Below are 24,962 nucleotides of genomic sequence, written 5' to 3'. Positions count from 1 at the left end.
TGTAGCATATTTCAGAGCAGTCTCCGTAAATACTTTGTCTCTATCATATGTTCCATGCCTTCATCTGAAGAATGAAACTGAACTTTTAGGCACAGGATGATTAATTATATAAAGCATAAAGAGACAATACATGCACATAGTAGAAGAAATATTTATTTCACTTATACTTAATTAATTATTGAAATTTTGTAAATACTTAAGTAAGTATAATAAGCTTCTAAATTAGAATTGGTTTTTACATATATAATTCACAAAAAATGATTTATAGTTTCAAACCAATCAGTTAAAGCATCTTTAAATACATCATACATATATACACAAAAAAACATGTGTAATTTACCGTCGTGTACCATTTCGATGTACTTGAGTTATATTTTAAAAGGTGGCAGCACATTTGTATTTGTCGTTGTGGCTAGAAATTAAATGCTAGAGGATAAACTATATTGATTGTGTTATCAGTAGCTTACAGAAAAACGGACAGAATAAAAGTGTGATTTTTAATTATTTCTCTCAGTTTCAATAGTGGTGATTGTTGCTCAGATTGTTACTTAATAATCTGACGCATATCAGCTAGTTCTAAGTACATAATGTTAAATTAAATTAGCGATGCATGTAATGAGTACAGAAATTCAAACATGCTTTGTGCAGAGAACATAAATGGATCCGGAGATACAATCTCAGAAATCTTTACCGCCGTTAGTTGAAGGGAAAATTCATGGTTATTTGAAACTTGTTATAGATGAAGTCGTTTGGTCGCATAGAAGTTTTGGAGATATTAAAATATTTGCGTCTTGGTGGGGTGAGACTAGTAATGCTCAATTTAGGTAAAGTATTTTACTTTTTTCTAAAAAGATTACACATTCAATGTTTCAAATTTATTTTAGTTCATATGTAGAAATTCAAATTTACCATATGACTTTTATATTACTGATAAGATTAATTAAGTTGTTTATCCTTATATCAATGAAATTAAATAACTATGGATGTTATGAAGTACATTCTTGCTTTCAGGCCTGTGGATGTTGCGAAAAATATTATAAGACCAACATATGAAATAACAGAAGTTTATGCTGTTCGTACGAATATAAATTTATTTCAAGAATATGTTGAAAACTGTGAGTGTATAGAATTAACAATTGTTTCTGAAGAAAATAACATAGTCATAGGAACATCTAAAATCACAGATTTATTAAAAGTCTTTGAATTGAAGCCCTATGTTAAATATGTACCAATAATAAATGAATTTAAAAGTAAAATTGGAGAAATACATGTTTTCATGAAATTAGAATATGTAACAAAATTTTCAAATATGCATTTAAAACCAAACAAGTATGTCAAAGAGGATGGTATTGATAACACCATGCTAGTAACTGCCAATAGCTTTAAATATCCAGAAAAGGTAACAAGTAATAATGTACAGAATAAATTGAAAGCTAAAGAAAATGAAATTTATAAATCCATTTTAAAGTCACGGAGAACAAAGTTTCAGAAACCTTTGGCAAAAGGTAACGAAGAAGTAATGGATCAACTTGTTACACAAATTGTTGCAAGAGCGCAAAGATTAAGAGGAGCGGTATTAAGAAAATCACGTGGTGAAGATGTTTTTGATTTCAGCGATAATTCGTTGAGCGGTACTTTACAGTCTCATATGCCTACTGATGACAGTATAAAATTCTGGAAATACCATCCAGATAAAGAAACAACTTCTGTCAATGACCATAAAGTGTTATCTATGGTTGGATCCAGCTCCCCATCTGCTAGTTCGATAGATTTTACATCTGATAATTTTGACGTGTGTGAACATAATAAGAAGACAGTTACACCATGCAGTACGTCTTTTACACAAACAAATTCTCCATCAGAAAAAATACATATTAAACCAAAAGGTATGTATCTTGTTTAAGATCTTTTCACTGAATAATTAATAATAAAATATGTTTCACAGAAAATTTACTCTTGGATCAAGTAAATAGTATTAGAATTTTTGTGGAATCATTTATCCAGACTCCTGCTGGTTATAGGCGTGTTAAATCTTCCTCTTTATCGCGTATGTTTATTTAATTAGAGATTTACTGAAATGTATCTTTATGCTCAAATTACAATATGAAATTTTCTTATTTCAGATCATGATAATAATTCCTTACATCCTACTTATTTTGTACAGTATGATATGAGTTTTGAACATATTAAATCTACCAAGAAAAGATCTGCAAATAATAATAACTCCATAAGAATATCATCTAAAAAGCAAACAGAGCAAGGTATGTTTTAATTCATTTAAGCAATATTTATTTCAACAAATTGTTATGTAAGTACTTATTGTTAATGTTATGATGATATTAATAGTATTAATATTTGTCTATAGAAATTTATTTTAACCATGATGGTATCTACGAAATCTCAAAATTAAAATCGCACACAGAATATTTTGTAAAGTTTAAAATACTTGTCCGTCATTTTAAAAAACGATCAGTGATTGAATTAGGAGTTGGTACTATGCATGTTAATGATATTATAAGAACTAAAAATTGGAGTAGCACACAGCGTATAACTATTCTCAATAAAGGAATAAAAATTGGAGAATTAAGTGTAATTGCAGAATTAGGTTCAGACTTTATTCATTTTGGGAAACAGTATATTGGTAAGTGTAATTTTTTTTTTTTAGAAAAAATTACCTTGATTCAAATATTTTACATATTTTACACTTTCTTAGATGATATTATATCTTCTAAAGAAAACATTCCTAGTCTAAGAATGTTACAACAATTAAGTAAAGATAAGAGTAAAAAAAGAAATAAAAATGCGACAGACATTCGAACGGAAACACATAATGAAGTACCATCAATTTCAACACAAGTAAATCGTGTAGCTACTATCAATAATTTACTTGCTACAACCAATGTATCTCGCTATGAAACAGAAAGTTCCGATGCTGGAAAAATTACTTTGAAAGATCAAAAAAATGATATTGATGAAAAAGTATAAAACATAATTACAACACAAAATATTTTTCATATAAAATTACCGTTGTTGAAAGAACAATTATTCCGCAGGATCAACTTCAAGGCTTCATATATATTGCTGAAGGAAAAGAATTGTCAGAATTAAACACTTATTTGATATGCAGAGCATTTTGGACGAAGGATAAGAGTAGAAGTCGAATTTGTTGTAGTACGAAAAACCCGTTTTACCGATTTTCTCAAGTAATTGTTCCATTTGTTTCATTTTTATAATTCCACGAGTTTTATAATAATATATTCATTATGTTTCAGATCGTACCTGTCATTTGTGATGCTGACTTATTAAATCTTATGAAAGATAATTATATAATCATTGAAATTTATTATAGAAACAATAACAATGTAGATAATTTATTAGGATTGGCAAAATTGCCTATACATTCGTTATATATCGCGTATAGAGATCCGCATGTACTGCCTCACTTGTTGTCGTCCAAGGTATACAATTTTTATTCAGTAAACCTGTTTTTCTATTAACCTGTTTACAAATTTCTTTAATTTTAATATTTCAGTATCCTGTTGTAAGTGTAGACGAATGGGTGCCAATTATTGATCCTGTAACAGGGCAATCTCACGGTCAGTTACTGGCATTGGTAGCTCTTGGAACCACAAAACAAATTGCATTATTAGAAACTTCAAGAAGTTTACAAAATACTTGCAATACACTGAACTCTTCTGACAATTTGCCCGAATTTATAAACCACCCAGAAACAGTTTTAGAAAGTAATCGTCATGCTTTTTGTGTTAGTGATCCAGTAGAGAAAAAACTGTACAATTCAGATGTAAAAACTCAAGAGTGTCAGACAGACATTTCAACTATTCAAGAATTAAAATTAAGAAAAATATCGCAAGAAGAAACGAGTTCGGAAGATGTAATTTTACATAATTTAGTAGATCGTTTAACAGAAGTTTTAAATATTGACAAAGCTGATTCGAACAATGAAATAAGTTTAAAAGGAAAAAAACAAATACCCATAAATGCAAAAGAACACATATGCATAAGTGACTTAAACCTTCATAGTGGTTATCACGAGAGCGATAACAGTAGCATTAGGCAGAATTACCGTTTACCTACAGAAACGTACAGAAGTGTCGGTGTTGGTGCTGAGTATGAAGAAGAAATAGATCAACAATCAAACACTGATTATACCAGTAAAGTATTTGATTTACAATCCATAATACACAGAGAAGAAGAAGACTCAATGGGTTCTGAGTGTAATGAAACAATGTTTAGAGCTGTCGTTGAAATCGAATGTGCATTACATTTACCAAAACAACAAAAGATTAATGAAGCCATTGACCCCAGTACATATGTATCTTTTCAGGCTAATAAATGCGATCCATCGAAAAATTTAAATTCCTGCATGATTACCAATGTTTTCCCACATAGTTGTAATCCTAAGTGGAATTGGAAAAGCGATGTTAAACTGCCTATAGAATTACTTTTATGTGTACGTAATCATTAAATTCTCTACAGAATTCGACACTTTTTTTATGAAACTGTATTTTTTTTAGGCTGAAAAGAGATTGATTTTAAAAGTCTGGCGCATCTTAGACTCAGATACAAGCACGGAAATAAACTTAGAAAGAGATGTTGTTATTGGATTTTCTGCTATTGATGTTTCAATTTTAATTTCCGGTTTTCCAGTAATATCTGGATGGTTTCACATAATGGACTTTTCTGGAGAATGCAACGGACAAATCAAAGTATTGCTCAGATTTAATTCTTTACATATGTTTACGTCATTTGATTGATTTGTACTATAACGTTCATATTTTAGGTATCGATAGCACCGTTGGATAATTTATCATTATTCAAGAAATCACCATCAACGTGTCTGAGTACAACACGAATTCCAATGTATGATACATCTCAATTCAATTTGTTGCCCTCGAGTGCCCCTGATGTCTATACTAGCAATGCAATGAAAACTGATGCTGTACCAACTCTTATGCAAGTAGAAACACCAGAACACACTAAAAATCAATTAACCGACACTGGTTTTGAAGACGCATCTATGTCATTTTTATCTTTATCGCTAAAGTAAGGAAGCTTGTTTTCTCTCTTCTCTTTATACGATTGTTTTTAGCTTTTGCAACGTATCATTGTAAAATTTATGCCCTTTATAGGAAAAAACTTACCGAATTAGATGAAATTACACAACGTTTAGAATTACGATTACGTGACGTTACAAACGCAGCTTTTGAGGATTACATTGATAATGAATTTGATTTAAATGACTCGAACAGTGATATAGAGAATAATGATTATAAAAATGCGAATGTAATAACATCGGTTGCAAACGCATCTAATAATAGTAACAGAGTAAGACAAGTACTTGAACCGAATAAAAAACCATTACAAACTATGGATATACTGGTAAACGATAATCAAATAGCATCATGCGAAAGTGAAAATCGTGGTTGTTCATCAGAACCCTCTGTTAATATTAATGAAACAGGAAAATATATGAATATGGAGTCTGGTTCTTCTTACGTGACAAATTCTTATGCAAAACAGAATGTAATGAATCGTCAAGTACAACATGGAAATGAAGAATTTGTAATGCAAAATATTAGAACCTCGGGAAAGAATACCTCGGATTATCCAGAACGGGGAGCAAAAACACATATAAATTATTTACTCGATAAACTGTCTTTACAGTTTCCTTTGCAGTCACATTCGTCTTTAATTGCACCAATAACAAATAACACCAATTTATTAACCAGTTCCATCCAAAATAGTAACAGTGATATGTTGCAGAATAATAATACGAATACTTGTACCCAGGAGTTCAATGCTTGTACAATACTAAAACATGCAGGCAGCACGAATGAGCAAGGTATTGAAGCTTCCGTAGATCATACAATAAATTGTTCAACTAATGAAACTACACACTTGTGCGAAACATGCGTGTCGTCACAATCTCAAATTATTAATAAAATGTCAACGGTACTTCGTGAAGAGTTAACTTCTGAAGAAAACAGTGATGCGTCGAAATGCGATGGATTAACAACTTACCTGATTGCTTCAAATTTTCGTCACATGGACTCAAACAATGTTTTTGATCCACTTTTGTATCAACATTTAGTTCCAGATTTGTATTATTCGAATATATCGCCGGAGGAAGACGCAGTCGAACAATTAGATAATCGTTACACTAAAGATTTTGTTGCGATTACCGCAAGTAATCAATTGGGTAACGTAGACAGTTTGAGAGAGATCGGTGCGTCGTCGGCAGGCACTGGATTATTTAGAACAGTACAGTCTGGCTTGTCAGAAAACATTGATAACAATACCAATTTAACTACTCTTCATAAAGTAAATTGCAACGACTTATTAGTAAATAGTAGTACAGAGTCGACTACGACAATATCACCTGAACAGATTTCGGTGAAACATATTGACCTTGATACGACCGAACATAGTTACTCTACTTCTTCTCAAGCATCGGATCTCATATTGTCGAGACAAGCTCCGGATGGTGGAAATCCTATGGAAGATATCACGAAACAGTCAACAATTTTACAGCAAACGGACGATCATCAAGACTCATCACCAAACAGTTGTAACTAATTGCTCAATGAAACTATTACTTCAATAACTATGATTAATAAGCATATTATTTGACTGTTAAGGGAATCACTTCTTAAAGTAAGTACAATCGAATATTTTATATGTGTATCTGATGATTGAATGTCAAAGACTATTACTTATTTGTCCCCTATGAAGCATTTATATGAATAGAATTAAAGGTAATATACTTCAATATTGCAAGGTGAATTGATAACGCCTCTCGTTTAACTTTATTTTAAGTGATAAATGACCTACTGTTTCGCCTTATATACAATAAATATATGTATTATGCGGAGACTGATCATCATGCGTACGCAATTATATCGGTGCAGATGATGCCGTATATTATACCAATAATATTACCAATATTTTATTGAGCACTTTTTTACTTAATGCATCTTTACATGTACATATAAAAACATCCTCACATGTCACTCGTTTGCAATAATAATAATCGATTAAATCATGATTTTCTATTCAAGGAATTTGGTTGTTTTGAATCATTATAATTAAAAAGATTATTATACATATTACAATGATAAATTGGTATAATACAATATGTAATTAATGTACACCATAAATTCTCATGAACCTTTGTCATCCATCACCTGTAGCAATAAGTAAAAAACAACAAATTTCGCAACGCGAGATTAGTAGGTGTTGTAGCTAGTGTTGTAGCAAATGCGCAATACATGAATACTTGTGTGCTCACATTTTTATTTTTTTATACAACATGTGTACATATTATATTTAAAGCATAAGCATGTATTGAAAAGTATTGTATAAATGTTAATTGAATTTGAAATGAATCAAATCATTTTGAGAAAATCATTTAAATAAGTGAGTAATTGCATTTAAATATAAGGGGAAGAAATATACTATCAGATTCTGTATACCTTGCTGCTGTGTTTTCATAGAGTAAATTCAATATTAATAGAAGTTACACGATAACGTCAATTGTACTTATTCTTTTAAATAAGTAGAGAGGTAAGCTTCCCTTTGAATCCATTGTGTGACCAGATTAGGACGCATCAACCATGTTTTTGCAGTGGTTGAGCCATGTTGATGTATAACTGAACAGTCACGTATTTTCTACAATTTTATATAAAATGAGTATGTACACAGATATAACACATATATATTTAACAATTATAATTCATTATAATGATTACAAACTTACACGAAATAATGTTAAGTTTGATTTTTTATGTCTATTTTGATTTTCATACTCGACCATGCATAGTCTACATAGGAATATTTTATTTTTTAGATGCCAATAATCGTCAAGTATAGGTTTACCACATTGTTTGCAGATATCTACATTTCCACTGCAACATTTTAGGTCTACGCCAAATTTCAATTTTACCCTACCACCAAAACTATGCGCCATTCTAATACATTCTCCTGTAGTACTGACATACATTCCTGGACTATCATATATAAGAATTAATTCATCTGTATTAGATAACTGGTACAGTTACCATTATCATTTTCTTATTCTACCCTGGAACTGAATTTGCTGCGAACGACCCTTCTTTATATTTATATTTAAACGAGTGTTTCAGTTTACTTGATTGTTTAGGGGACATAGAAATATTGTAACTGAATGGCGATGGATAATCATCTCTATGTAGCACTTGTGTTGCAAATCTGGCGATACCACTGTAACCTTTTTTACTAATACTACGATTGCAAGGCTGAAATGTAATATATAATTTGAATTCATGTAACATTTACTTTGAAATACTTGCAATTATCAATGCTATGAAATATAACTATTGATACCTTGTTCTTAATTGCTTTATATGATTCTAAAACATCGTATGAATTTGGCGATATATTTGGATGATTTTCTAGTATGTAATATTTCATAAACGGACTGTTCAAGGAAGTATCGCGTAAACATCCTGATCCAAAACATATCTGTTGTCGTTCTTTCTTTTTTATTACATATGTAAATTCTATTTCCAAACAAGAAATCATTTTAAATCTAATATAATCATTTAATTTGATTAATGTTTATAACCTAGTAATAAACCTACAAAAATAAATAGTAAAACAAATTAATTTACCTTGCGATAATCTTTTTATAATTCGCTTAAATATGTATAAAAAAATATAAGAAATTAATATTACCATGTATATGCACATTACCTTCCATTTGATTTTAAATTGAATACAAATTTTCGTTGATATAATAAAATTATTGGAAAACTTGTATTAGTTTTGATATCAAATTCGCAATCTGCATTAATTTAAGTGACAGCTTGTGTTCACATATAGTACATAGGTTTGTATTTGAAAATCACTATAGTACAATTCATATGTTTCGTTGACTAATCATATACTTAATACAAAATGTCTCATTACTGAAGCCAGTAAATCAATCAAGTTTCAACAATATATATAATTATTTATAATATAATTGATTGATTTAATTAAAAGTTGAGTAATAAAAGACGCTTATAATTATAATAATTTCTCTGTAGCTGATTCAAATCTGACTCCATTCAGCGCTCTTGTAACTACGCATGCTTTTATGTATATCGTAAGAATACAATTTGCGCTGTTTTAGTCAAATCAACGACTCTACAATATGAAATGATTATTTTTTAGAATGTGTATCTGCAATAGAAATTCTAGATGTATATAAGAGATTATAGAATGTCGTAGCAATGTAATTTGAACGAAAAAGATAGAAGGAAGAATAAAATCGCTTAATAAGAGAAATGTTAATAGAGGCTGTGTTGAACAACAGAGTGCGGTAGTCTCGGCAGGTCGATGGTGCTGTTCGTACCGACGGTTCGTTCGCAGCCGTCTTTGCTTCGCGATGCGTCCACTGATGTGTGTTTCTGCACATGGCCGTGCCGCCCAACGGGCTTCTGCATTGTTCTACGGTTTTTCACACTTTGTTACCGGTAAATGAATCTATTATAATCAAATTTTCCATTTGTAAAATCAAACAATGCACGATCCAGGCTTTAAGCAATACCAAAAGTCTTCTTTTCCTCGATAATTGTAATTAATAAATTGAGACGCGAGTCATGAACGAAATCATATGAATGTTTGGTTTCCAATGTAGACTTTAGATTTCATTTACATTTTTCGAAATTTCACTGCTTGTCGAATTTCATTGATTCCAATATGAGCCTATCCTATCAAAATATATTTAAAAAATACTTTTTACGAAAATTGTTATGTTGTAATCTGATATTCAAGGACGCACAGTGACAAATCGTAATTTCTATGTAGTACTATATTTTCCTTGAAATTGTGTAATTTGATCATTTTTCTGTTAATTAAAAGAGTGGTCGTTTAATCTATAATTAATGACAAATTTAATTTTTAATTTGATAATATGGCATTTTCTACATTTGTAACGTTTCTCTTCAGCAATATCCTCTGTTATTACATGTTTTTACTATAAATATCTGATTTTTAAATAATATGGTTAATTATTATAATACATGTAAATATTTTTTAATTATCAATTTCGTTATTAAATCTCGGTTATCTTATAGAAGTAATTTTACAGTGCTGCACAAGGATAGAACTTTATATGTATATCACATTACTGAATTTTATATATATTTTGTTTTTCTATTTAAAATAATTTTGTGTAACCAATCTGATAGTAAAACAAAAAATTATAAATATACTGTCTTGCGACGAATATTAGATATTTACTTTACGATATATCTTTTTTAGGCTCGTACCTATTATTTTTAGAAGAATTATCTAGTGCAATAAATCCACCATGACTACATCGTCAGAAGATGTTTTGATGCAAGTAGGACAAGTTCGATATAAAAAGGGAGATGGCACTTTATATGTTATGAACGAACGAATAGCTTGGATGCTCGATAACAGAGACACTGTCTCTGTTAGTCACAAGTATGCAGATATTAAATGTAAGATCATCCGTGTAATCAATGATATATTGTTTAATAAAAGAAATATTGCAGAAAAAAGAACATATTGCTATAAATTCATTGCATTTTTTAGTTAATTCTTTTTCTTTTTGTTGTTTACCTATTTTAAACAACATTAGCATATATATATATATATATATATAAACATATATAACATAAACATCTACACATACATATGTACATGTATTTTAGATCCAATTTCAATATAAATTCTTTACATTCTTAAAGATTTAAAAAAATATATCCTCTTAATACTTTTCTTTTTTAGTGCAAAAGATATCACCAGAAGGAAAGTCAAAAATACAACTGCAAGTTGTATTACATGATAGTTCTTCATCTACGTTTCATTTTGTAAATAGAAATGGACAGGAGGCGCAAATAAAGGATCGTGATGATGTGAAAGAGTTACTTCAGCAACTATTACCAAAATTTAAAAGAAAAGTGAATAAGGAATTAGAAGAGAAGAATAGGTAATATTGTTGATATTGTAATTTATAATTTGTTCTATTTGCAAATGACAATATAATATGATTTTTTAGAATGCTCCAGGAAAATCCAGTACTATTACAATTGTATAGAGATTTAGTGATTACTCAAGTTATTTCATCCGAAGAATTTTGGTCACAACATGCTGCAGAACATACACAAGCTAAAAAAAGTCAGCGTCAAGAAATTGGTGTTAATAGTGCTTTTTTGGTAAAATATATATTTAGGTTGCAATTACTAACCAGAAATTGATTCAGTTAGCATAAAACTACATTTTTTTTTAGGCTGACATAAAACCACAAACCGACGGTTGCAATGGATTAAAGTATAATCTGACTGTCGATGTGATAGAATGTATATTTAAGACGTATCCTGCAGTAAAACGAAAACATCAAGAAAATGTGCCTCATAAAATGTCCGAATCCGATTTTTGGACAAAATTCTTTCAGTCGCATTATTTTCATCGAGATCGTATCAATGCGGGGACCAAAGACCTTTTTACCGAATGTGCCAAAATAGATGATCAAGAACTCAAGAAAGATATTCAGTCAGGTATCGATGATCCTTTGGTAGATATTACCTCTTTTGAAGATCAAACTCTGGATGAAAATTATGGAAATGGACCAAACAAGTCCGACAAACTTTCGGGAAACATTGTTCATCAAAGTATGATCAAAAGATTTAATCAACATAGCATTATGGTTTTAAAAGCCAGCACTGCCAAACAATCTATGCAACCTACTCAACCACAGTTAAATGGATCAACACCCTCTGCGAGCAAATCTGTACTTTCTAATCGATCAGATGAACAACCAAAAACGAAAAAGGTAAACTCGTAATTTACATGTTTTGATAATATCATTTCATACATTGTTAATTATTAGTAATAACAACAAAATATTTCACGCTTACAGCTCAGAATACAAGAAAAACTAACGTACGATGATCTTGATAGTAATTGTGACACAAACACAAATCGTAGTGCACCACTAAACTTGACACACATAGACAGATATTTACACGGTCCTGTACCAGGATACGGTAATACAGTGCCCACATCCGAAGAGCTTTATATGACCATAAATCAATTGAAAAAGGAAGCAAATGGATGGTTGACAGGGAATAGTATACCGCGGCAATTAGCAACGTCGTTAGTTAGTCCAGCTGCAGCTGTCTCAGCTTTAGGAGAATTAACTCCCGGTGGTTTGCTGATGAAAGGCTTTAGAGAAGAAAGCCTTGGACGTAAGTGAATTATTGGAAAAATCTGGGAATTCAAATATTTGCACAATTTTGTTAAAACATGGTACAAAATTCTATATATTCACAGAATTAATACCAAAGGATTTAGAAAAAGAGTTACGCAACGTTTATGTTTGTACATGTGAACTTTTAAGGCATTTTTGGCGTAGTTTTCCACCCACTACACCACAGCTTGAAGAAAAAGCAATTAGAATGCACGAAGCATTACACAGATTTCATTCTGCTAAACTTAAACCTTTTGAAGTAAGTCTTTCGTTACGTATATGTTATTAAGTTATCAGTTTCAATTGCATGTGTAATATTATATCTTTTTTAGGATCGCGTTCAGCGTGACTTTTCCGCTGTCAGTCAACACTTGACGAGTCATTTAAATCAATTATTGAACACAGCATATAGAAAATTTGCAGTTTGGCAACAACGTAAAATGCAAATGAGGTAGCCGTTAAATAATTTGTCGTACAAATGAGAACAGCGTGAATAAAACAGAGCAATATTGGCCATCCTACGTATATTGCATTTTGTAATGTTACCGTAATTAGGAATTAATATGGGTATATTTCATAAAAACCAAAGCAGAATCGTATTGTGCATCCTGATCGTGCTGCCTGATATTGTTTATTTATTCTTACATAATTATGTTTATTATTATTTGAAAATTCTCATTAGCATATTTACTCGGATCCATTTGTAAGAAAATATTTCATGAATACTTACGTAATTTAATGTATAAATTATTTATTTACTTGTTCTAAGTTGTTATATATTATGTTGCATATTTTCTCATTCTTTCTGACACTTGGTTATATCATGTTGATGTGTCGAAAAAAATCTCTTGAGTTAAAATTTATAAAGAAAATTCCTTGAATACAAAATAAAATTAGCATTCAAGAGAATGTTTAAAATGCAACTAGTTCTAAATGTATGTACAAAGACATTTAAAAAATATTGTATGATATCAAAATACTGATAACGCCACTGTATCACTTTGCTTTATGGTAGAATTCATCATGTCCAATTCTATTTCAAATTCCTTTTATGCACTACACTTCCAGCTATAATATTAGAACATTGTACAGTATAATATTTCACTTATAACAGCATAAGAAAAGCGGTTAATGTATATTTGTGTAATATTCATATAAACAATGTCCAGTGTCACAAATTTTACATTATAAATTTTTCGTATTAGTGCACAGTGGTATCAGTGTACTTTTCAAGATATCTGCAATATACACAACTAAGTGTCTTAATGGTTGAATTCTATTTTTTTTTTATAGTAACAGGTAAGGCAGCTTGCAACATGTAATTTAAAAAACTGCCTGCTCACTTTCTCCACAGTAGCAATAATTTGGCAGTTATCGAAGGGGTGATACCTATTTCATTCAGTAACTGAAACGATCATATGTTCGAGTTATAATATTATTATTATGATTATTATAGTTACAATAAATATATTCTTTACACATTACCATTATAATAAATGTTATCATGCGCATACCAATTTTAATTAATAATATTTGAATAAATTTCAATCAATTTTCTTTGTATTAGGATGAAATATAATAACATTTTCATAATCGGTAGTTCATTTTTGTTTATGTCCTATATTGAAAGTATTTTCAAAGAATTAATTTCGCAATCAACAGGTGCATTTACATACTTGTAACGTAACACATCACCCATTCTGTATTGTTCTCTGTTGTGTCTCATTGCATAATGATATTGTGTTTTTATGTAGAAATATTTTAAAATGATAATATATCCACAGTACAACGATAGGAGAATATTGTGGGAATAAAAAGAAGGTTTCAATGAAAGATAGTAAACAAATTCATAATTTTCTTGAAAAATCCCGCTCTGGGGGTTATCTTTTGAAGATTCTGATTTGCTAGATGGCGCGGTTCATTGTTGATTCGATTCAAAATGGCGGCCTATAATGGGCACTGCGGGGTAATATCGTTCAATTCCCCGCGATAAATGAGCCCGTGTGACGGTAACTGAGCGCGGTGTGTGCGTAAGTACCGGGTCTAGGGTGTACCAGGAATGTACACTTTTCTTTGGATGTTCGAATCATGTGAGCATAATCACAGTGCCAGCCGATCGTGTGTCGTGCGTTGGCCAAGTTTGTGTAGCCATATTTATTGTGTTATTCGATGAGACGTTATATCTTTTTGTACACCGGCAAATGTAATCAGTATTCAAGACATATGGCGATATATCGGCGAATGTGAAATTATCAGTTTAGCAATTATCGCTGGCAGGGAATGCAGCGATTAAATCATCTACGACAAAGACCAATATGCACGGACGAAACATCTAAGGACCCTAACATAATAGGTCATGAAAAGACGCTACACTAGGTTCTCTTCAATTCTTAAAAACCGACGCACATTTGTTATTTGTTTCTTTTTCTATAGACCTCTATTTCTACACTTTCCAAGCAGCACGATTCGTGTAAAACATCGAACAACACTGATTCTTTTGCTACCTCTGGTAGCATACATTCTATTGTTTTGGTGCCGGAAGGATATTATAAAAACGTAAGTTTCTTCTTGTTTTTTAGGAAGTCTTATGACTGATCAATTTTTATAGTTATTTCAATAAATGAATTCGTTATTGTACACTTGTAATAGTAACATCGGTTAATGAGAAATAGCACATCAATAGGATAAAAAGTTAACATGTACTATTATTATGATATACTGTTTGACATTTTATGTGATAAATAATACCTTTGAAGGTTTATATTTTTCACGTTTAACCAGTATTATTGAGACATCCAATATTGTTGATAATGCTTGTATTAATAGCTCCATTGTGTATATACAATAGGATCACTTTTCTTTTACTAAAAATATAACACTGTATTGTTTATAAGTATTATAAGTGTATAAAGCTAGATTGTTTGCAAACTCATTTGAGAATTTTTCCTCAAATTTTACATAAGAACATTTTGTTGTTTTCCAGAATAAAATGGAGAAACCATTGTATCATATTGTCAGCCCACATTGGATGAAAATTTATAACCTTTATATACAGTGAAATAGTTTTTGGTATACTTTTTTTTACATAATACCAGGACTAGACATACAAAAGTTATAACAAAAAGTTATGTTATGAATATTATAGAATATATGAGTAACATTTACATAGAAGAAAGTCTGCTGTACGTGGACCAAGCAGACTAGGCACTACCGTGCCAAGTTTGGGTAATGGATCCCGTTGGTCCATGGTACACATCGTATAATCGTCTTACGGCAAGTAGTGCAACCAATACGTTTCAGTCAACAACCTCGAGCACAAGCAGCGATTTTGTATCTCATCACTTAGCAACAGCTGCTAGTCAGGCAGTTCCATCAACCACATCGCAATTAATTTTACAAGCAGCGCATACAACAGCAACTCTGGCGGGTCAGCCTTCTCCTTTCAACCCAGGGGGATTTCTATCTCCACCCCCTGTGGGATATGATGTCTTTTCACCCCTGTTTCACCATCCTAATCCGAAACAGGCACATTATGTTACACAGCACAGGCAAGCTCTTGCTCAAGCTCAGGCTCAAGCTCAAGCAGTATCGGTAACAAAACAGAATACCACAAGTGAACCTGAGATCCCTATACTGAGGGAGAATTATAGCTCGGCGCATCAACCAACGTTTTTCGAGCACCAGGGTACAACGGCTACATCACCGACATCTGCACTAGCTTGGTCTCATCAAAATAATGCGCAATTACCCAGTCCTTTTGGGATCTTACCACATGAAAGTGTTGTTCCATCGTCTCCAGGCCCATCATCTACAACAAAACCTGCTACTGGTGTTTACGAGAACACGTTTAATTCTCATTTTTCTACAAGTCAACCTATCAATAATATAAATTCTCAGCTGCCTTCTCCTTCTGTCTCTACTGCAGAGTTCAAGTCAACGACTTACTCAGATAGTAAAAAAGCTATAAATGTTAGAGCACAATCGCCAACAGTAAATGTTAAATCAGTGGTTCCTACATCACAAACAAGCAGTAATCAATCATTTTTCCAACAAGTACCTACAACCTTTAGCTCTGAAACATTATCAAATAATTATTCTACAACTAATGGAAACCAGACATCCAATGGAAAGGTGCAACCTTCTCTTCAGCATCAACAATCTTGCATTGTTTCTGCTCCAAACAATACAACAGGGAAAGAGTATAGAATTCCACAGCCACCTGCCAGGTCAGTTGCATCTACAACTATATTTTTGAATACATCTGTCAGATCTGTACCAACCCAAGCTCAAGATAAATCTTCTTCTACTCGAAACAGTAACTTTCCTTCACCACCGAACAAGATAGCTACTGTATCTCAACAAAGCATTCAAACAAAGGCTCAGACGAAGATATATCCAGAATTGAATGCTCACAGTGAACACAGGCGAAATGAACAAACGTCGCAAGATAGTACACAATCATCGCCAATTAGTTTTTCTATTATGGAGTCACGGAGTTTAAACTATACAGCTGGTAATAACACAAATTGTTCAAGTGTTAGTGGGAAAATCAGTAATCAAAGAACTCAACAGCCATCAAATAACAACTTGCAAACCCATTCTCAACAACCACAACAACAACAGCAGCAGCAACCACAGTTTCATGTTTTGAGTCAGCAACAACAGCAAACACCATACAGACATTATCTAACAGGATCTGATTCTGAATATCATCATTCAGGTAGATCAAAGTCTGCAGCTTCAACTGACTCTACATACCCATCTAATAATTCTGCTCAGAATGGACCTGACTGTAGTGTTGTGGTACCACGAAGACCAAGTCCGTTGCAGGCGCATTCGCAGGCAAGTCCTCTGGGACATGTACCAAGTCCTGCTTACCCTATGTATAATAGTCCATTGACTGCAATGTCATCTCCTTCTCCTTTGCAACAACATTCAGAAAATAACGGAAATCAGTGCACAAGTGGACCAGCTTACAAAAATTCTGTACAAGTTACACCGCTGTCGCCATTGGACGTTACTGTGCCACGACCTGCATCGCAGGGACAAGTTGTTTATTCATCGGTAATTACACGCGCCTTAGGTACTACTGAAACTAAAACGACGTACAATACGGATAACAAAAATTATGACAGACAACAACAAGATTTCTCGCAAACGCAAACACAGACACAGAAGCAGATCTGTTGGGAAAATGAGAATCGGCATCCAGTGGGAAATAGGAAATTTTCTGTTGCTTTATACGCCGGTGGAAATGCTGAAATAAATGCTCAAACTTTGCCAGTTCAGCAACAAGTGCAACGAGTAATAAATGTTTCTGATAGACAACAGACATATTTTGAATCAAACCAAGTGACTTTGCAGGATTTAAGTAGCTGCAGAGGAGATCCTATGAGTATAGTGAAAAATTTACAAACTTTACAACAAAGCTCGTGTCAATTACAACAACAAACTACCGCCGTTTCTGTTGCTCCAGCTGAACAACAACAGAAACAAACGGAAGAACGTCGCAAGCTGGATAGTGTAAGTAAAAAGAGGAAGAATTTAGAAAAGTGTGGACACAGTTCTTCTTTAAACGAAGTTAGTGGCACGGCAACGGTGACGGAATATTTAAGTAGAATACCTCCACCTGCTCACCATAATACAAATCAACAGCAACAAAATGGCTATTTCGATTTTGAAAGATGGAATTTACCACCACCGCCTGCAAAAATGTTTCCTGGCACATCAGGTGCTTTCAGTTCGCAATCAACCTTACACCATTCTAGCAATTTTGTTGGTACACCAGCGCATCAGCATCAGTCTCTGATGGTTTCTCATCATCATGCGCCGCCCCCAATTCCATATTTTCCTGCTTTCCATATTCCTCCAAGTCATCATCACTCGCACGAGTTTCAATCTTCCGTTGAAATCACACCGATCGGTTTCGGTGAGAACACAGTAAATCAAAATACTAATTATAGCCAAGAAGTGAGAGACGACCAGCCTAAAGTAATTGTTCCTAACATTGAAGAAGAATTAGGTTTTTTACAACAAAGCCAACAATCGCTCGAAACGAGTAGCACGTTAAATAAAGATTTCAAGCGACCCAACAAGGATCCCAATTCGGGATTTATGACTAGTTACTTGAAGTTCTTGCAAGGTGAAAGAGATCCGTCGCCTCCGCCCGCAGTTCGAGGTGGTAGAAAAGCAACGTGGAGCAGGTTGAAACCTTATGTCCCTGTAGATTCCAGCAAACCAACAGAAAATGCTACAAATGGCGAGACAGTGAAATCGCAAGTGGAAAAACCACCACCACCACCACCTAAAGAATCACCAGTAATCGATTATGCCAACGATCCTCGGTATTTTCCACTGCCGAAAGAACGGAAAAAGCAGACTTTTGATTCTAGTGATGATGGTTTTACCAGTGATGATGATTTCCTGTTCCCGCCAAAGAAATCAGAAAAGAAAGTAACAAACACGAATACAGTGGATACACTAACCAGTAATAAAGTGGAAGGTAAATCAAAAAAGGGGAGACCGATTAAACCCGGAGGACCAACGGACAGAAAGAGAAGAGCTGCCGCAGCGTCCGCAGCATCATCTGTGCCGGAAACTGTATTGCATTCGTCAGTTAGTAAAACATCGAAGAAACATGAAGAAGGTAATATGCAAAATGCTTTCTTTCTATGAATAACTCTTTATAGGATTGTACACGAAAAAGTTTTATCTACCACAAATTTAATGATAGATTTTGTAATATTTATGCTGTATCAAGGAGGAGATGAACCATGTTTCACTATGTATACTTACTAATTTCGAAAGAAATTCATAAATTACGTTACGCGAGATAGCTTTTCAGTTTTTGTAGCAGAATAAAACTGCTCTAGCTATCATAAAATTCATTAAAGACTGTAAAATAATTGTTGGTAGGTAAAACATTAATATTACCCAGCATTAGGTACACTATTAACCGCAAGCATTATTGCTGCATTAAATCTAATAGAAAAATCTTATTGAACAGAAATATATACAAGTGATCACCAACTTGTTTAGAGTTAAACTCTGTTATTGCATTTTCTGGCAATTGAATGTTTTTCTGCTATAGTGGACCCGTTACTTCTACCTCCGAGACGGGAAACATCCAGAAGAAAGGCAAAAGAGAAAACTACGGTAAAACAATTTCTAGATCGGCAACAGGGTATAGATTACTTTGATAACGATGAAGAGCAAGGTGACTCTGATTCTGATCCTGCTTGGACACCAGCTGTGAAATTAGTTGGAGATGAAGAAGAGAAGAAAAAAAAGCGTGGCAGACCTGTTATCACGAAAAAAAGTAGAAAAGTCAGAGAGGAAAGTGATTACTGTTCTAGCGACAGTGTCGGTTCGAAAATCAAAACCAGAAAGAAACACGAGTCACACTCGAAAATTTCCAGTGCTAGTGGAAAATTATCTTGTAAAATAGACGAGAAGTTATTGGCGTCTATCAGTGATGAAGATATTGATATTTCGCCGTTCAAGGTACGCCATTTATTTACCTAAATTATATTACTAATATACATGTGTATATGAAAATATATAGATGTTTATGCGTTGCATGCAGCGTTCTGCGGACAATTCAGAAGATGTGGTAAAATCATTTTTCATATTCATTAACGTATTTTAATGAAATTTTTCATTTTTCGTTTATGATTTTCTATATTATTTTTTAACTCTTATAAGACAAAATCTATTTATGATGTGATTTACGAACTTTTTTCTAGTCTGGAGAATTTGTTGTGATAAAAACAGATTTGAGTGAAGAATATCCAGCACTTTGGAGAATAGATGGTAAAACATTACTACAAAAGTATGAACCGTTCAAGTCAAATGGAAAAACATTGTACAGAAACATATCCACGGTAAAAAAACTAATGTTTCTTTTCTGAATGTTTTTACATAGATATGTTGAAATATGGATATTGTTTTTAGTATTCGGGTTGGGCGCCACAAAATCGCCACATATATCAACAAGTTCCAGTAAAATTTTGGCAGCAAGGCAAAACGGAAACTGTGGTAGAATTCTTGAGAAATGAAATGATCGTTGACGATAAGTGAGTTACATTGTACGAATTTTATTATATTTGTAATTCTGAGCATTTGTAATACTTTCATTTCTTTTCCGTTCTTCAGCGAAGGTATCGATAAATATATGAAAGAAACCGAAAAATATCAAGATAATTTCGAGGTATATATACAAACGTTGATCTCGCAAGCTTTGGATTCGAATTTCCTTACAGAAATATTTCAGGAACAAGGTATGTAATTGTGGAACTAATTTGTGCACACGTCTGTGTGCGCGCGTGTCTGTCTTCAATTTCATACAATGATAAAATATTGGATTTTTTATTTTGAACAGATGATTATTTCTTGTCGAACGTTAAGACTGTCGACGAAATAACAGAAGAACGGAAACGTAGTCTACTGTCAACAACGAAATGGCGATTAAACGTTGTGAATGCAATATCAACTTGGCCATGTCTTGATGTTCTTAAAGATTTACCATCTACAGAGTACAAAGGAAAATCGTGTGCTGGTTGCCAGTATTCGAAAATTCACGCAAGAGTTTTACTGTACGGTCAACCATATAATGCCACTACATTGGAAGGTTCACCACCTGATCCAAGGATACCTCAAGAAAAAGTATTGTTTGCAAACTTCTTATTCGTTTACTTATGCTTATTACTCTACGATGTATCTTCACTATTGAATTTACTGTACGATTACTAGGATTTTTTACTGTGTCGTGTATGTCAAGCGAAGGTAGCTTTGTACAATAAAGTAGCGCATCAGAAGTATTTGATGTTTTTGGAGTGTGCGAGAAGAGTTGCGGATAAAAGAGTAGCAGACCCTAATAAGGACACTACAATTATATTGAACGAATTATTAGCGGATGAAACATGGCTTAATCAGGTAAATTATAAACGTATTCTTTAAATAAGTTATGTTACAAATATGGAGTGTTTTGCCTACTTTGTATATACTTGAGCACCTCGAATGTCTCAACTATGATTGATAATAAGAAAAAATATTAGAGGAAACATGAGTGTGGAATACCCTGTATATAAGTTATAGATAAGTATAAAAAAAGTATTACGTGTTTTTTAGCTATTCAAGGAAGTTAGAACTATCTGGGCGGAAATAGATAATTTGGAACAACAAGCTAAATCAAAGTCGAACACAAAGTCTACTTCATCTTCTTCGGTGAACAATTTGGAAGGAAAGGTTGAACATGTTTTAAAAACACATACAACTGAAATGACTGTTGAGACTTTTGATTCACAGGTGCCTACACAAAAAGTTGAAGACAGTTCTGAGACAGTGTCTTGCGAGGTGCAACTGAACAATATACCATCTTAGTGGTGCTATGATAATCATCAGTTTTGTTTAATAGTTGATGTCACAAGATCGTTAGGAGATAAGCGATAAATTGAATTTATGGATAAAAAATTAACGACAGTTTCGAGACCAAACGATTGAATGATGTATTTTGAGGATGGTAAATGTTTAAATGAAGTTAATTCTACATGCTGTGACGAATGGTGAAATTAAATAATAATATGTAACCAAGAAACTATGATTATGTGGATAAGAAGTAGGTAAAAGTGAGGTAAGTAAGAAAATATTTGCGCATAAATATCGGACACGTGTAATATATTCATCCCTTCGTAAGAATTAGAAGACAGCCCTAACTTTGCCATTGTAGTTGCATAATAATAGATTTACCGAATATCTGTGTGAATATAGACCTTTAGTATTAGAATTTGTATCATGATAAACTTATATTAAAATTAAGGTCTGATGTGTAATAATCTGATAAACTACGAAAGACAAATGATTAAGATAAAGAATGCAAAGTGATATGGCATGTTGAGCGTCGTGACCTTCTCTATTGTATTTATGTACACTCTTCAAAATCACGAAGGTCCATTCTCTGTAAAAGAATACAGAAATTGTTACGCTGTTCGTTCCTCTAAATGTAATTTTCAAATTTATTGTGCATTTTTATATATGCATATATCTATATGTACATACACATATGTATATACATATACATGTGTATATACATATATTTATATACAGGGTGTCCCAGAAATTTCTAACAATCCGGAAATGAGTTATACCTGTGGTTATTTAAAGTAACTTCTTTTATGAAAAAAAAACATTGAGCAATGAGAACCAACCTCAACGCGGACGAAGCTCAGTATCGCTCATTGGCGTCGCCGTTTCGCGCTAGAAGAGCTCGTTTCACATTGGTCAGTGTTTTTTTGTTAAGAACTCGTTAACGACGCTTCGGAGAACATTTTTGGTAAAAGTTCAAAAGTTACTTCAAATGACCTCAGAAACACTTTGTTTCCCGATTAAAACTAACTTTTGAGACACCCACATATATGTATGTATATACATATATACATATATAATGTATGTGCATATATATGTGTGTGTATGTATGTATGTATTTAATTTATATGTAATTTACGTTTTTATCTTTTTTAATGATTTGATAAATATGTGAACTATGTGAGGTAATTATGTTCGCGTTAATTTGTATATAAATAGATCATGCAGGTATAAAATCTAAACGTATAAAATACTTTAAAAACATCATGAGGTGTTCCAAGGTAGCATTCTTTTAATAAAATGTTTTATAGTAAATGAAATATTTTGAAAATATTCTCTTATTAAGAAAAACAATAGATATCTTGTAGAACATTTGTAAATATACATATAAAGGTACTTTTAATAAGATTAGGAATATTTTTTTCTATGTACCTTCAGTTCATCATATTTCATCGTGTAATCTTCATGATTTAGTGCATTGCAATATATTAATAGTTGACGTACTAACTAGTCTCCGAATTCTTCCATGCTAAAATTACTTTTAATAAATAAACGCTACTCATTTTACAAAATACGAATAAAATATTCATATTGTTTTTTATTGTTTATTCTTGTGAGTAACAATGACTTAGCAAACGATACATTAAGAATTCTATCTATTTTCATAGAAATTTTAGTAACGTCATTATTCAAGATTTTCGACATATCTGTCGAGAAGTACATGTTTTAACGATTGCTATATTATTCAAATTCTCATCGGGTACTCGTACTCGCTTCATCTGTGGAGATACTTGGTCTGATTAAGTTAGGAATATATTGTTTTCATTTCAAAGTGGTTAAGGTATGTTTATTAAAATTGAAATAATTTCTATACATTATTTAAAATGGCTATCCCGTAAACAGCATAATTTCATAAAATTCGCTACACCTGAAGTATGAATATATTTTATAAATAAAACCGTTTCTACTGATAATTTCCATTTAATAATTACGAAATACATAATGATAAAATTTCTTGTACATTATACATAGAGTATACTTTAGATTATACATATTAATATTATTATGTTACAGCTATTAGTATCTTTATCATAACTGTCACTATCATTGTTTACATTTTAAAATCGTTTAAGTTTTTGATCTGTTTTAGATTCGTTAAGAAAAAGATATTCTCTAAACACGAGAGTAGTGATATGCGTGTGTGGCGCGAATGTATTTTTCGAAGACGATATATCAAATTATATTTGTAAATTGTAAAAATATATTAGGAACGACAAGTGACCGCTACGACAAATCCGTAACAGTATCATACATCTTTCATATGTTAGAAAGACTCGGAAATTATTGTATTAGTGATCACTGTCGGATTAACCAAGTTGTATAATAAATTATTGGAAAAACTTGAAACCTAACAATGCGGGCATTTGGACACTAACGCAGTAATAATAAAGGAAAGTATATAATTTCAAAAAAGGTTTTCTAAGAACGTGCCATGCAGTATTTCGTATCCAATGTGCATGTGTGCGCGTGCGCGCGCGTGTGTATGCGTGTGTGCATCTATGGGTGTGTGTGTACGCGCGCACGCGTGCGTATTGTATGCGCGCGTTGTGTGCAAGTGCTTAATGTATTATATTATATGTATCAATTTGTATTCCACATCCTTTCTTTAGATTTGTTATTAATTTGCGGATTTTATGCACTTACGATATACGTAAATGTGTAAAATATAATGGAACAATAACTTTAACAAAAATGAATCATGCTTTCATTTTATTCTATTTTGAATTTCATGAATAACTTAAACTATGAAACATTAATGCTTGATCAGCATTTTTATTATTTTCTCAGTTATTTGTTTCATCCGACAATAAGAGAACAACAGTTTTGAAAAAATCCAAAATGTTATACATACATACATAATTCATACATATACAGCACTTGCTTGCTTATAACAGTTATTGTCAAAGTTAAAACAACTGACAATGGTTGTACTTCCTATAATAATAAAAGCATACTTTAATTTTTTCAATTGTACATTTTCTATTTTTTCAAAATGATAAAATTGCAAACGGATATTATTAAAATATAGTTGAAAATACTGACATAATTTATGTTTTTATGAATCTTTTTAAATAAAATTCGAAAATTGTACATGATTGTATCACCCATTTAATTGTGCGTAGAATCCGATAGCCTAATAAATTTGATTATTTTTAAAATGAGGCGAAAGATGTAAAAAAATATGATTATTATTCTTGTGAATAATTATTGTTAACAGAAGATACGTTTTATAATGCTTCACTGGAAAACAATAGATACAATGATATTCAAAGATTATTAA

General features: G+C 32.2%; 4 protein-coding genes across 9 annotated transcripts; 3 read left to right on the top strand and 1 right to left on the bottom strand.

Moving 5' to 3' along the window:
- Nucleotides 1-462: 462 nt before the first annotated feature.
- On the top strand, nt 463-8,186 carry LOC144476062 (uncharacterized). 2 transcript variants are annotated; one of them, XM_078192627.1, is made up of 12 exons: nt 463-824; nt 1,012-1,886; nt 1,946-2,047; nt 2,124-2,261; nt 2,366-2,641; nt 2,714-2,979; nt 3,054-3,203; nt 3,273-3,458; nt 3,533-4,471; nt 4,536-4,727; nt 4,802-5,064; nt 5,151-8,186. In XM_078192627.1, the coding sequence occupies exons 1-12, from the start codon at nt 658-660 to the stop codon at nt 6,595-6,597; spliced, it is 5,001 nt and encodes a 1,666-aa protein (XP_078048753.1). In that variant the 5' UTR covers nt 463-657; the 3' UTR covers nt 6,598-8,186. The 2 variants fall into 2 exon arrangements, with proteins under 2 accessions (XP_078048753.1, XP_078048754.1); XM_078192628.1 differs by lacking the exon at nt 463-824 and having other exon boundaries at nt 1,012-1,115; nt 1,615-1,886.
- Nucleotides 7,561-8,966, bottom strand: LOC144476063 (uncharacterized). The gene is made up of 4 exons (XM_078192629.1): nt 8,383-8,966; nt 8,101-8,294; nt 7,778-8,027; nt 7,561-7,689 (listed from the first exon to the last, which is right to left on the bottom strand). Exons 1-4 carry the CDS (start codon nt 8,578-8,580, stop codon nt 7,561-7,563), a joined length of 771 nt encoding a protein of 256 aa, XP_078048755.1. The 5' UTR covers nt 8,581-8,966.
- Nucleotides 8,967-9,258: 292 nt separating this feature from the next.
- On the top strand, nt 9,259-13,950 carry Tfb1 (transcription factor B1). Its single transcript, XM_078193074.1, has 8 exons — nt 9,259-9,515; nt 10,306-10,508; nt 10,798-10,999; nt 11,069-11,225; nt 11,300-11,842; nt 11,930-12,257; nt 12,343-12,518; nt 12,592-13,950. Exons 2-8 carry the CDS (start codon nt 10,355-10,357, stop codon nt 12,712-12,714), a joined length of 1,683 nt encoding a protein of 560 aa, XP_078049200.1. The 5' UTR covers nt 9,259-9,515; nt 10,306-10,354; the 3' UTR covers nt 12,715-13,950.
- Nucleotides 13,951-14,191: 241 nt separating this feature from the next.
- LOC144475688 (uncharacterized) lies at nt 14,192-24,650 on the top strand. Of its 5 annotated transcripts, none has more exons than XM_078191820.1 (12): nt 14,192-14,612; nt 14,693-14,815; nt 15,243-15,328; nt 15,405-18,905; nt 19,350-19,762; nt 19,845-19,871; nt 20,005-20,142; nt 20,213-20,334; nt 20,414-20,538; nt 20,640-20,923; nt 21,011-21,193; nt 21,389-24,650. In XM_078191820.1, the coding sequence occupies exons 4-12, from the start codon at nt 15,488-15,490 to the stop codon at nt 21,638-21,640; spliced, it is 4,962 nt and encodes a 1,653-aa protein (XP_078047946.1). In that variant the 5' UTR covers nt 14,192-14,612; nt 14,693-14,815; nt 15,243-15,328; nt 15,405-15,487; the 3' UTR covers nt 21,641-24,650. The 5 variants fall into 5 exon arrangements, with proteins under 5 accessions (XP_078047946.1, XP_078047949.1, XP_078047948.1 ...); XM_078191823.1 differs by having other exon boundaries at nt 15,243-16,485; nt 16,576-18,905; XM_078191822.1 differs by having other exon boundaries at nt 15,243-18,905; nt 21,389-21,505; nt 21,566-24,650.
- Nucleotides 24,651-24,962: the final 312 nt, after the last annotated feature.

This window comes from Augochlora pura, chromosome 10 (genome assembly GCF_028453695.1).
Source record: "Augochlora pura isolate Apur16 chromosome 10, APUR_v2.2.1, whole genome shotgun sequence".
Lineage (NCBI taxonomy): Eukaryota > Metazoa > Arthropoda > Insecta > Hymenoptera > Halictidae > Augochlora > Augochlora pura.
This window is presented reverse-complemented; position numbering and strand designations above follow the sequence as displayed.

Bases quoted from the DNA above. Each gene is read 5' to 3' on its own strand.
- LOC144476062 (XM_078192627.1), top strand. From the start codon at position 658: ATGGATCCGGAGATACAATCTCAGAAATCTTTACCGCCGTTAGTTGAA. The intron at 825-1,011 runs GTAAAGTATTTT...TCTTGCTTTCAG, and splicing joins ACTAGTAATGCTCAATTTAG to GCCTGTGGATGTTGCGAAAA. The intron at 3,459-3,532 runs GTATACAATTTT...TTAATATTTCAG, and splicing joins CTCACTTGTTGTCGTCCAAG to TATCCTGTTGTAAGTGTAGA.
- LOC144475688 (XM_078191820.1), top strand. From the start codon at position 15,488: ATGGATCCCGTTGGTCCATGGTACACATCGTATAATCGTCTTACGGCA. The intron at 20,143-20,212 runs GTAAAAAAACTA...TATTGTTTTTAG, and splicing joins TGTACAGAAACATATCCACG to TATTCGGGTTGGGCGCCACA. The intron at 20,335-20,413 runs GTGAGTTACATT...TCCGTTCTTCAG, and splicing joins GAAATGATCGTTGACGATAA to CGAAGGTATCGATAAATATA.
- Tfb1 (XM_078193074.1), top strand. From the start codon at position 10,355: ATGACTACATCGTCAGAAGATGTTTTGATGCAAGTAGGACAAGTTCGA. The intron at 11,000-11,068 runs GTAATATTGTTG...ATGATTTTTTAG, and splicing joins GAATTAGAAGAGAAGAATAG to AATGCTCCAGGAAAATCCAG. The intron at 12,519-12,591 runs GTAAGTCTTTCG...TATCTTTTTTAG, and splicing joins CTAAACTTAAACCTTTTGAA to GATCGCGTTCAGCGTGACTT.
- LOC144476063 (XM_078192629.1), bottom strand. From the start codon at position 8,580: ATGATTTCTTGTTTGGAAATAGAATTTACATATGTAATAAAAAAGAAA. The intron at 8,028-8,100 runs GTAGAATAAGAA...TATATATGATAG, and splicing joins GCAGCAAATTCAGTTCCAGG to TCCAGGAATGTATGTCAGTA. The intron at 7,690-7,777 runs GTAAGTTTGTAA...ATAAAATTGTAG, and splicing joins CAAACTTAACATTATTTCGT to AAAATACGTGACTGTTCAGT.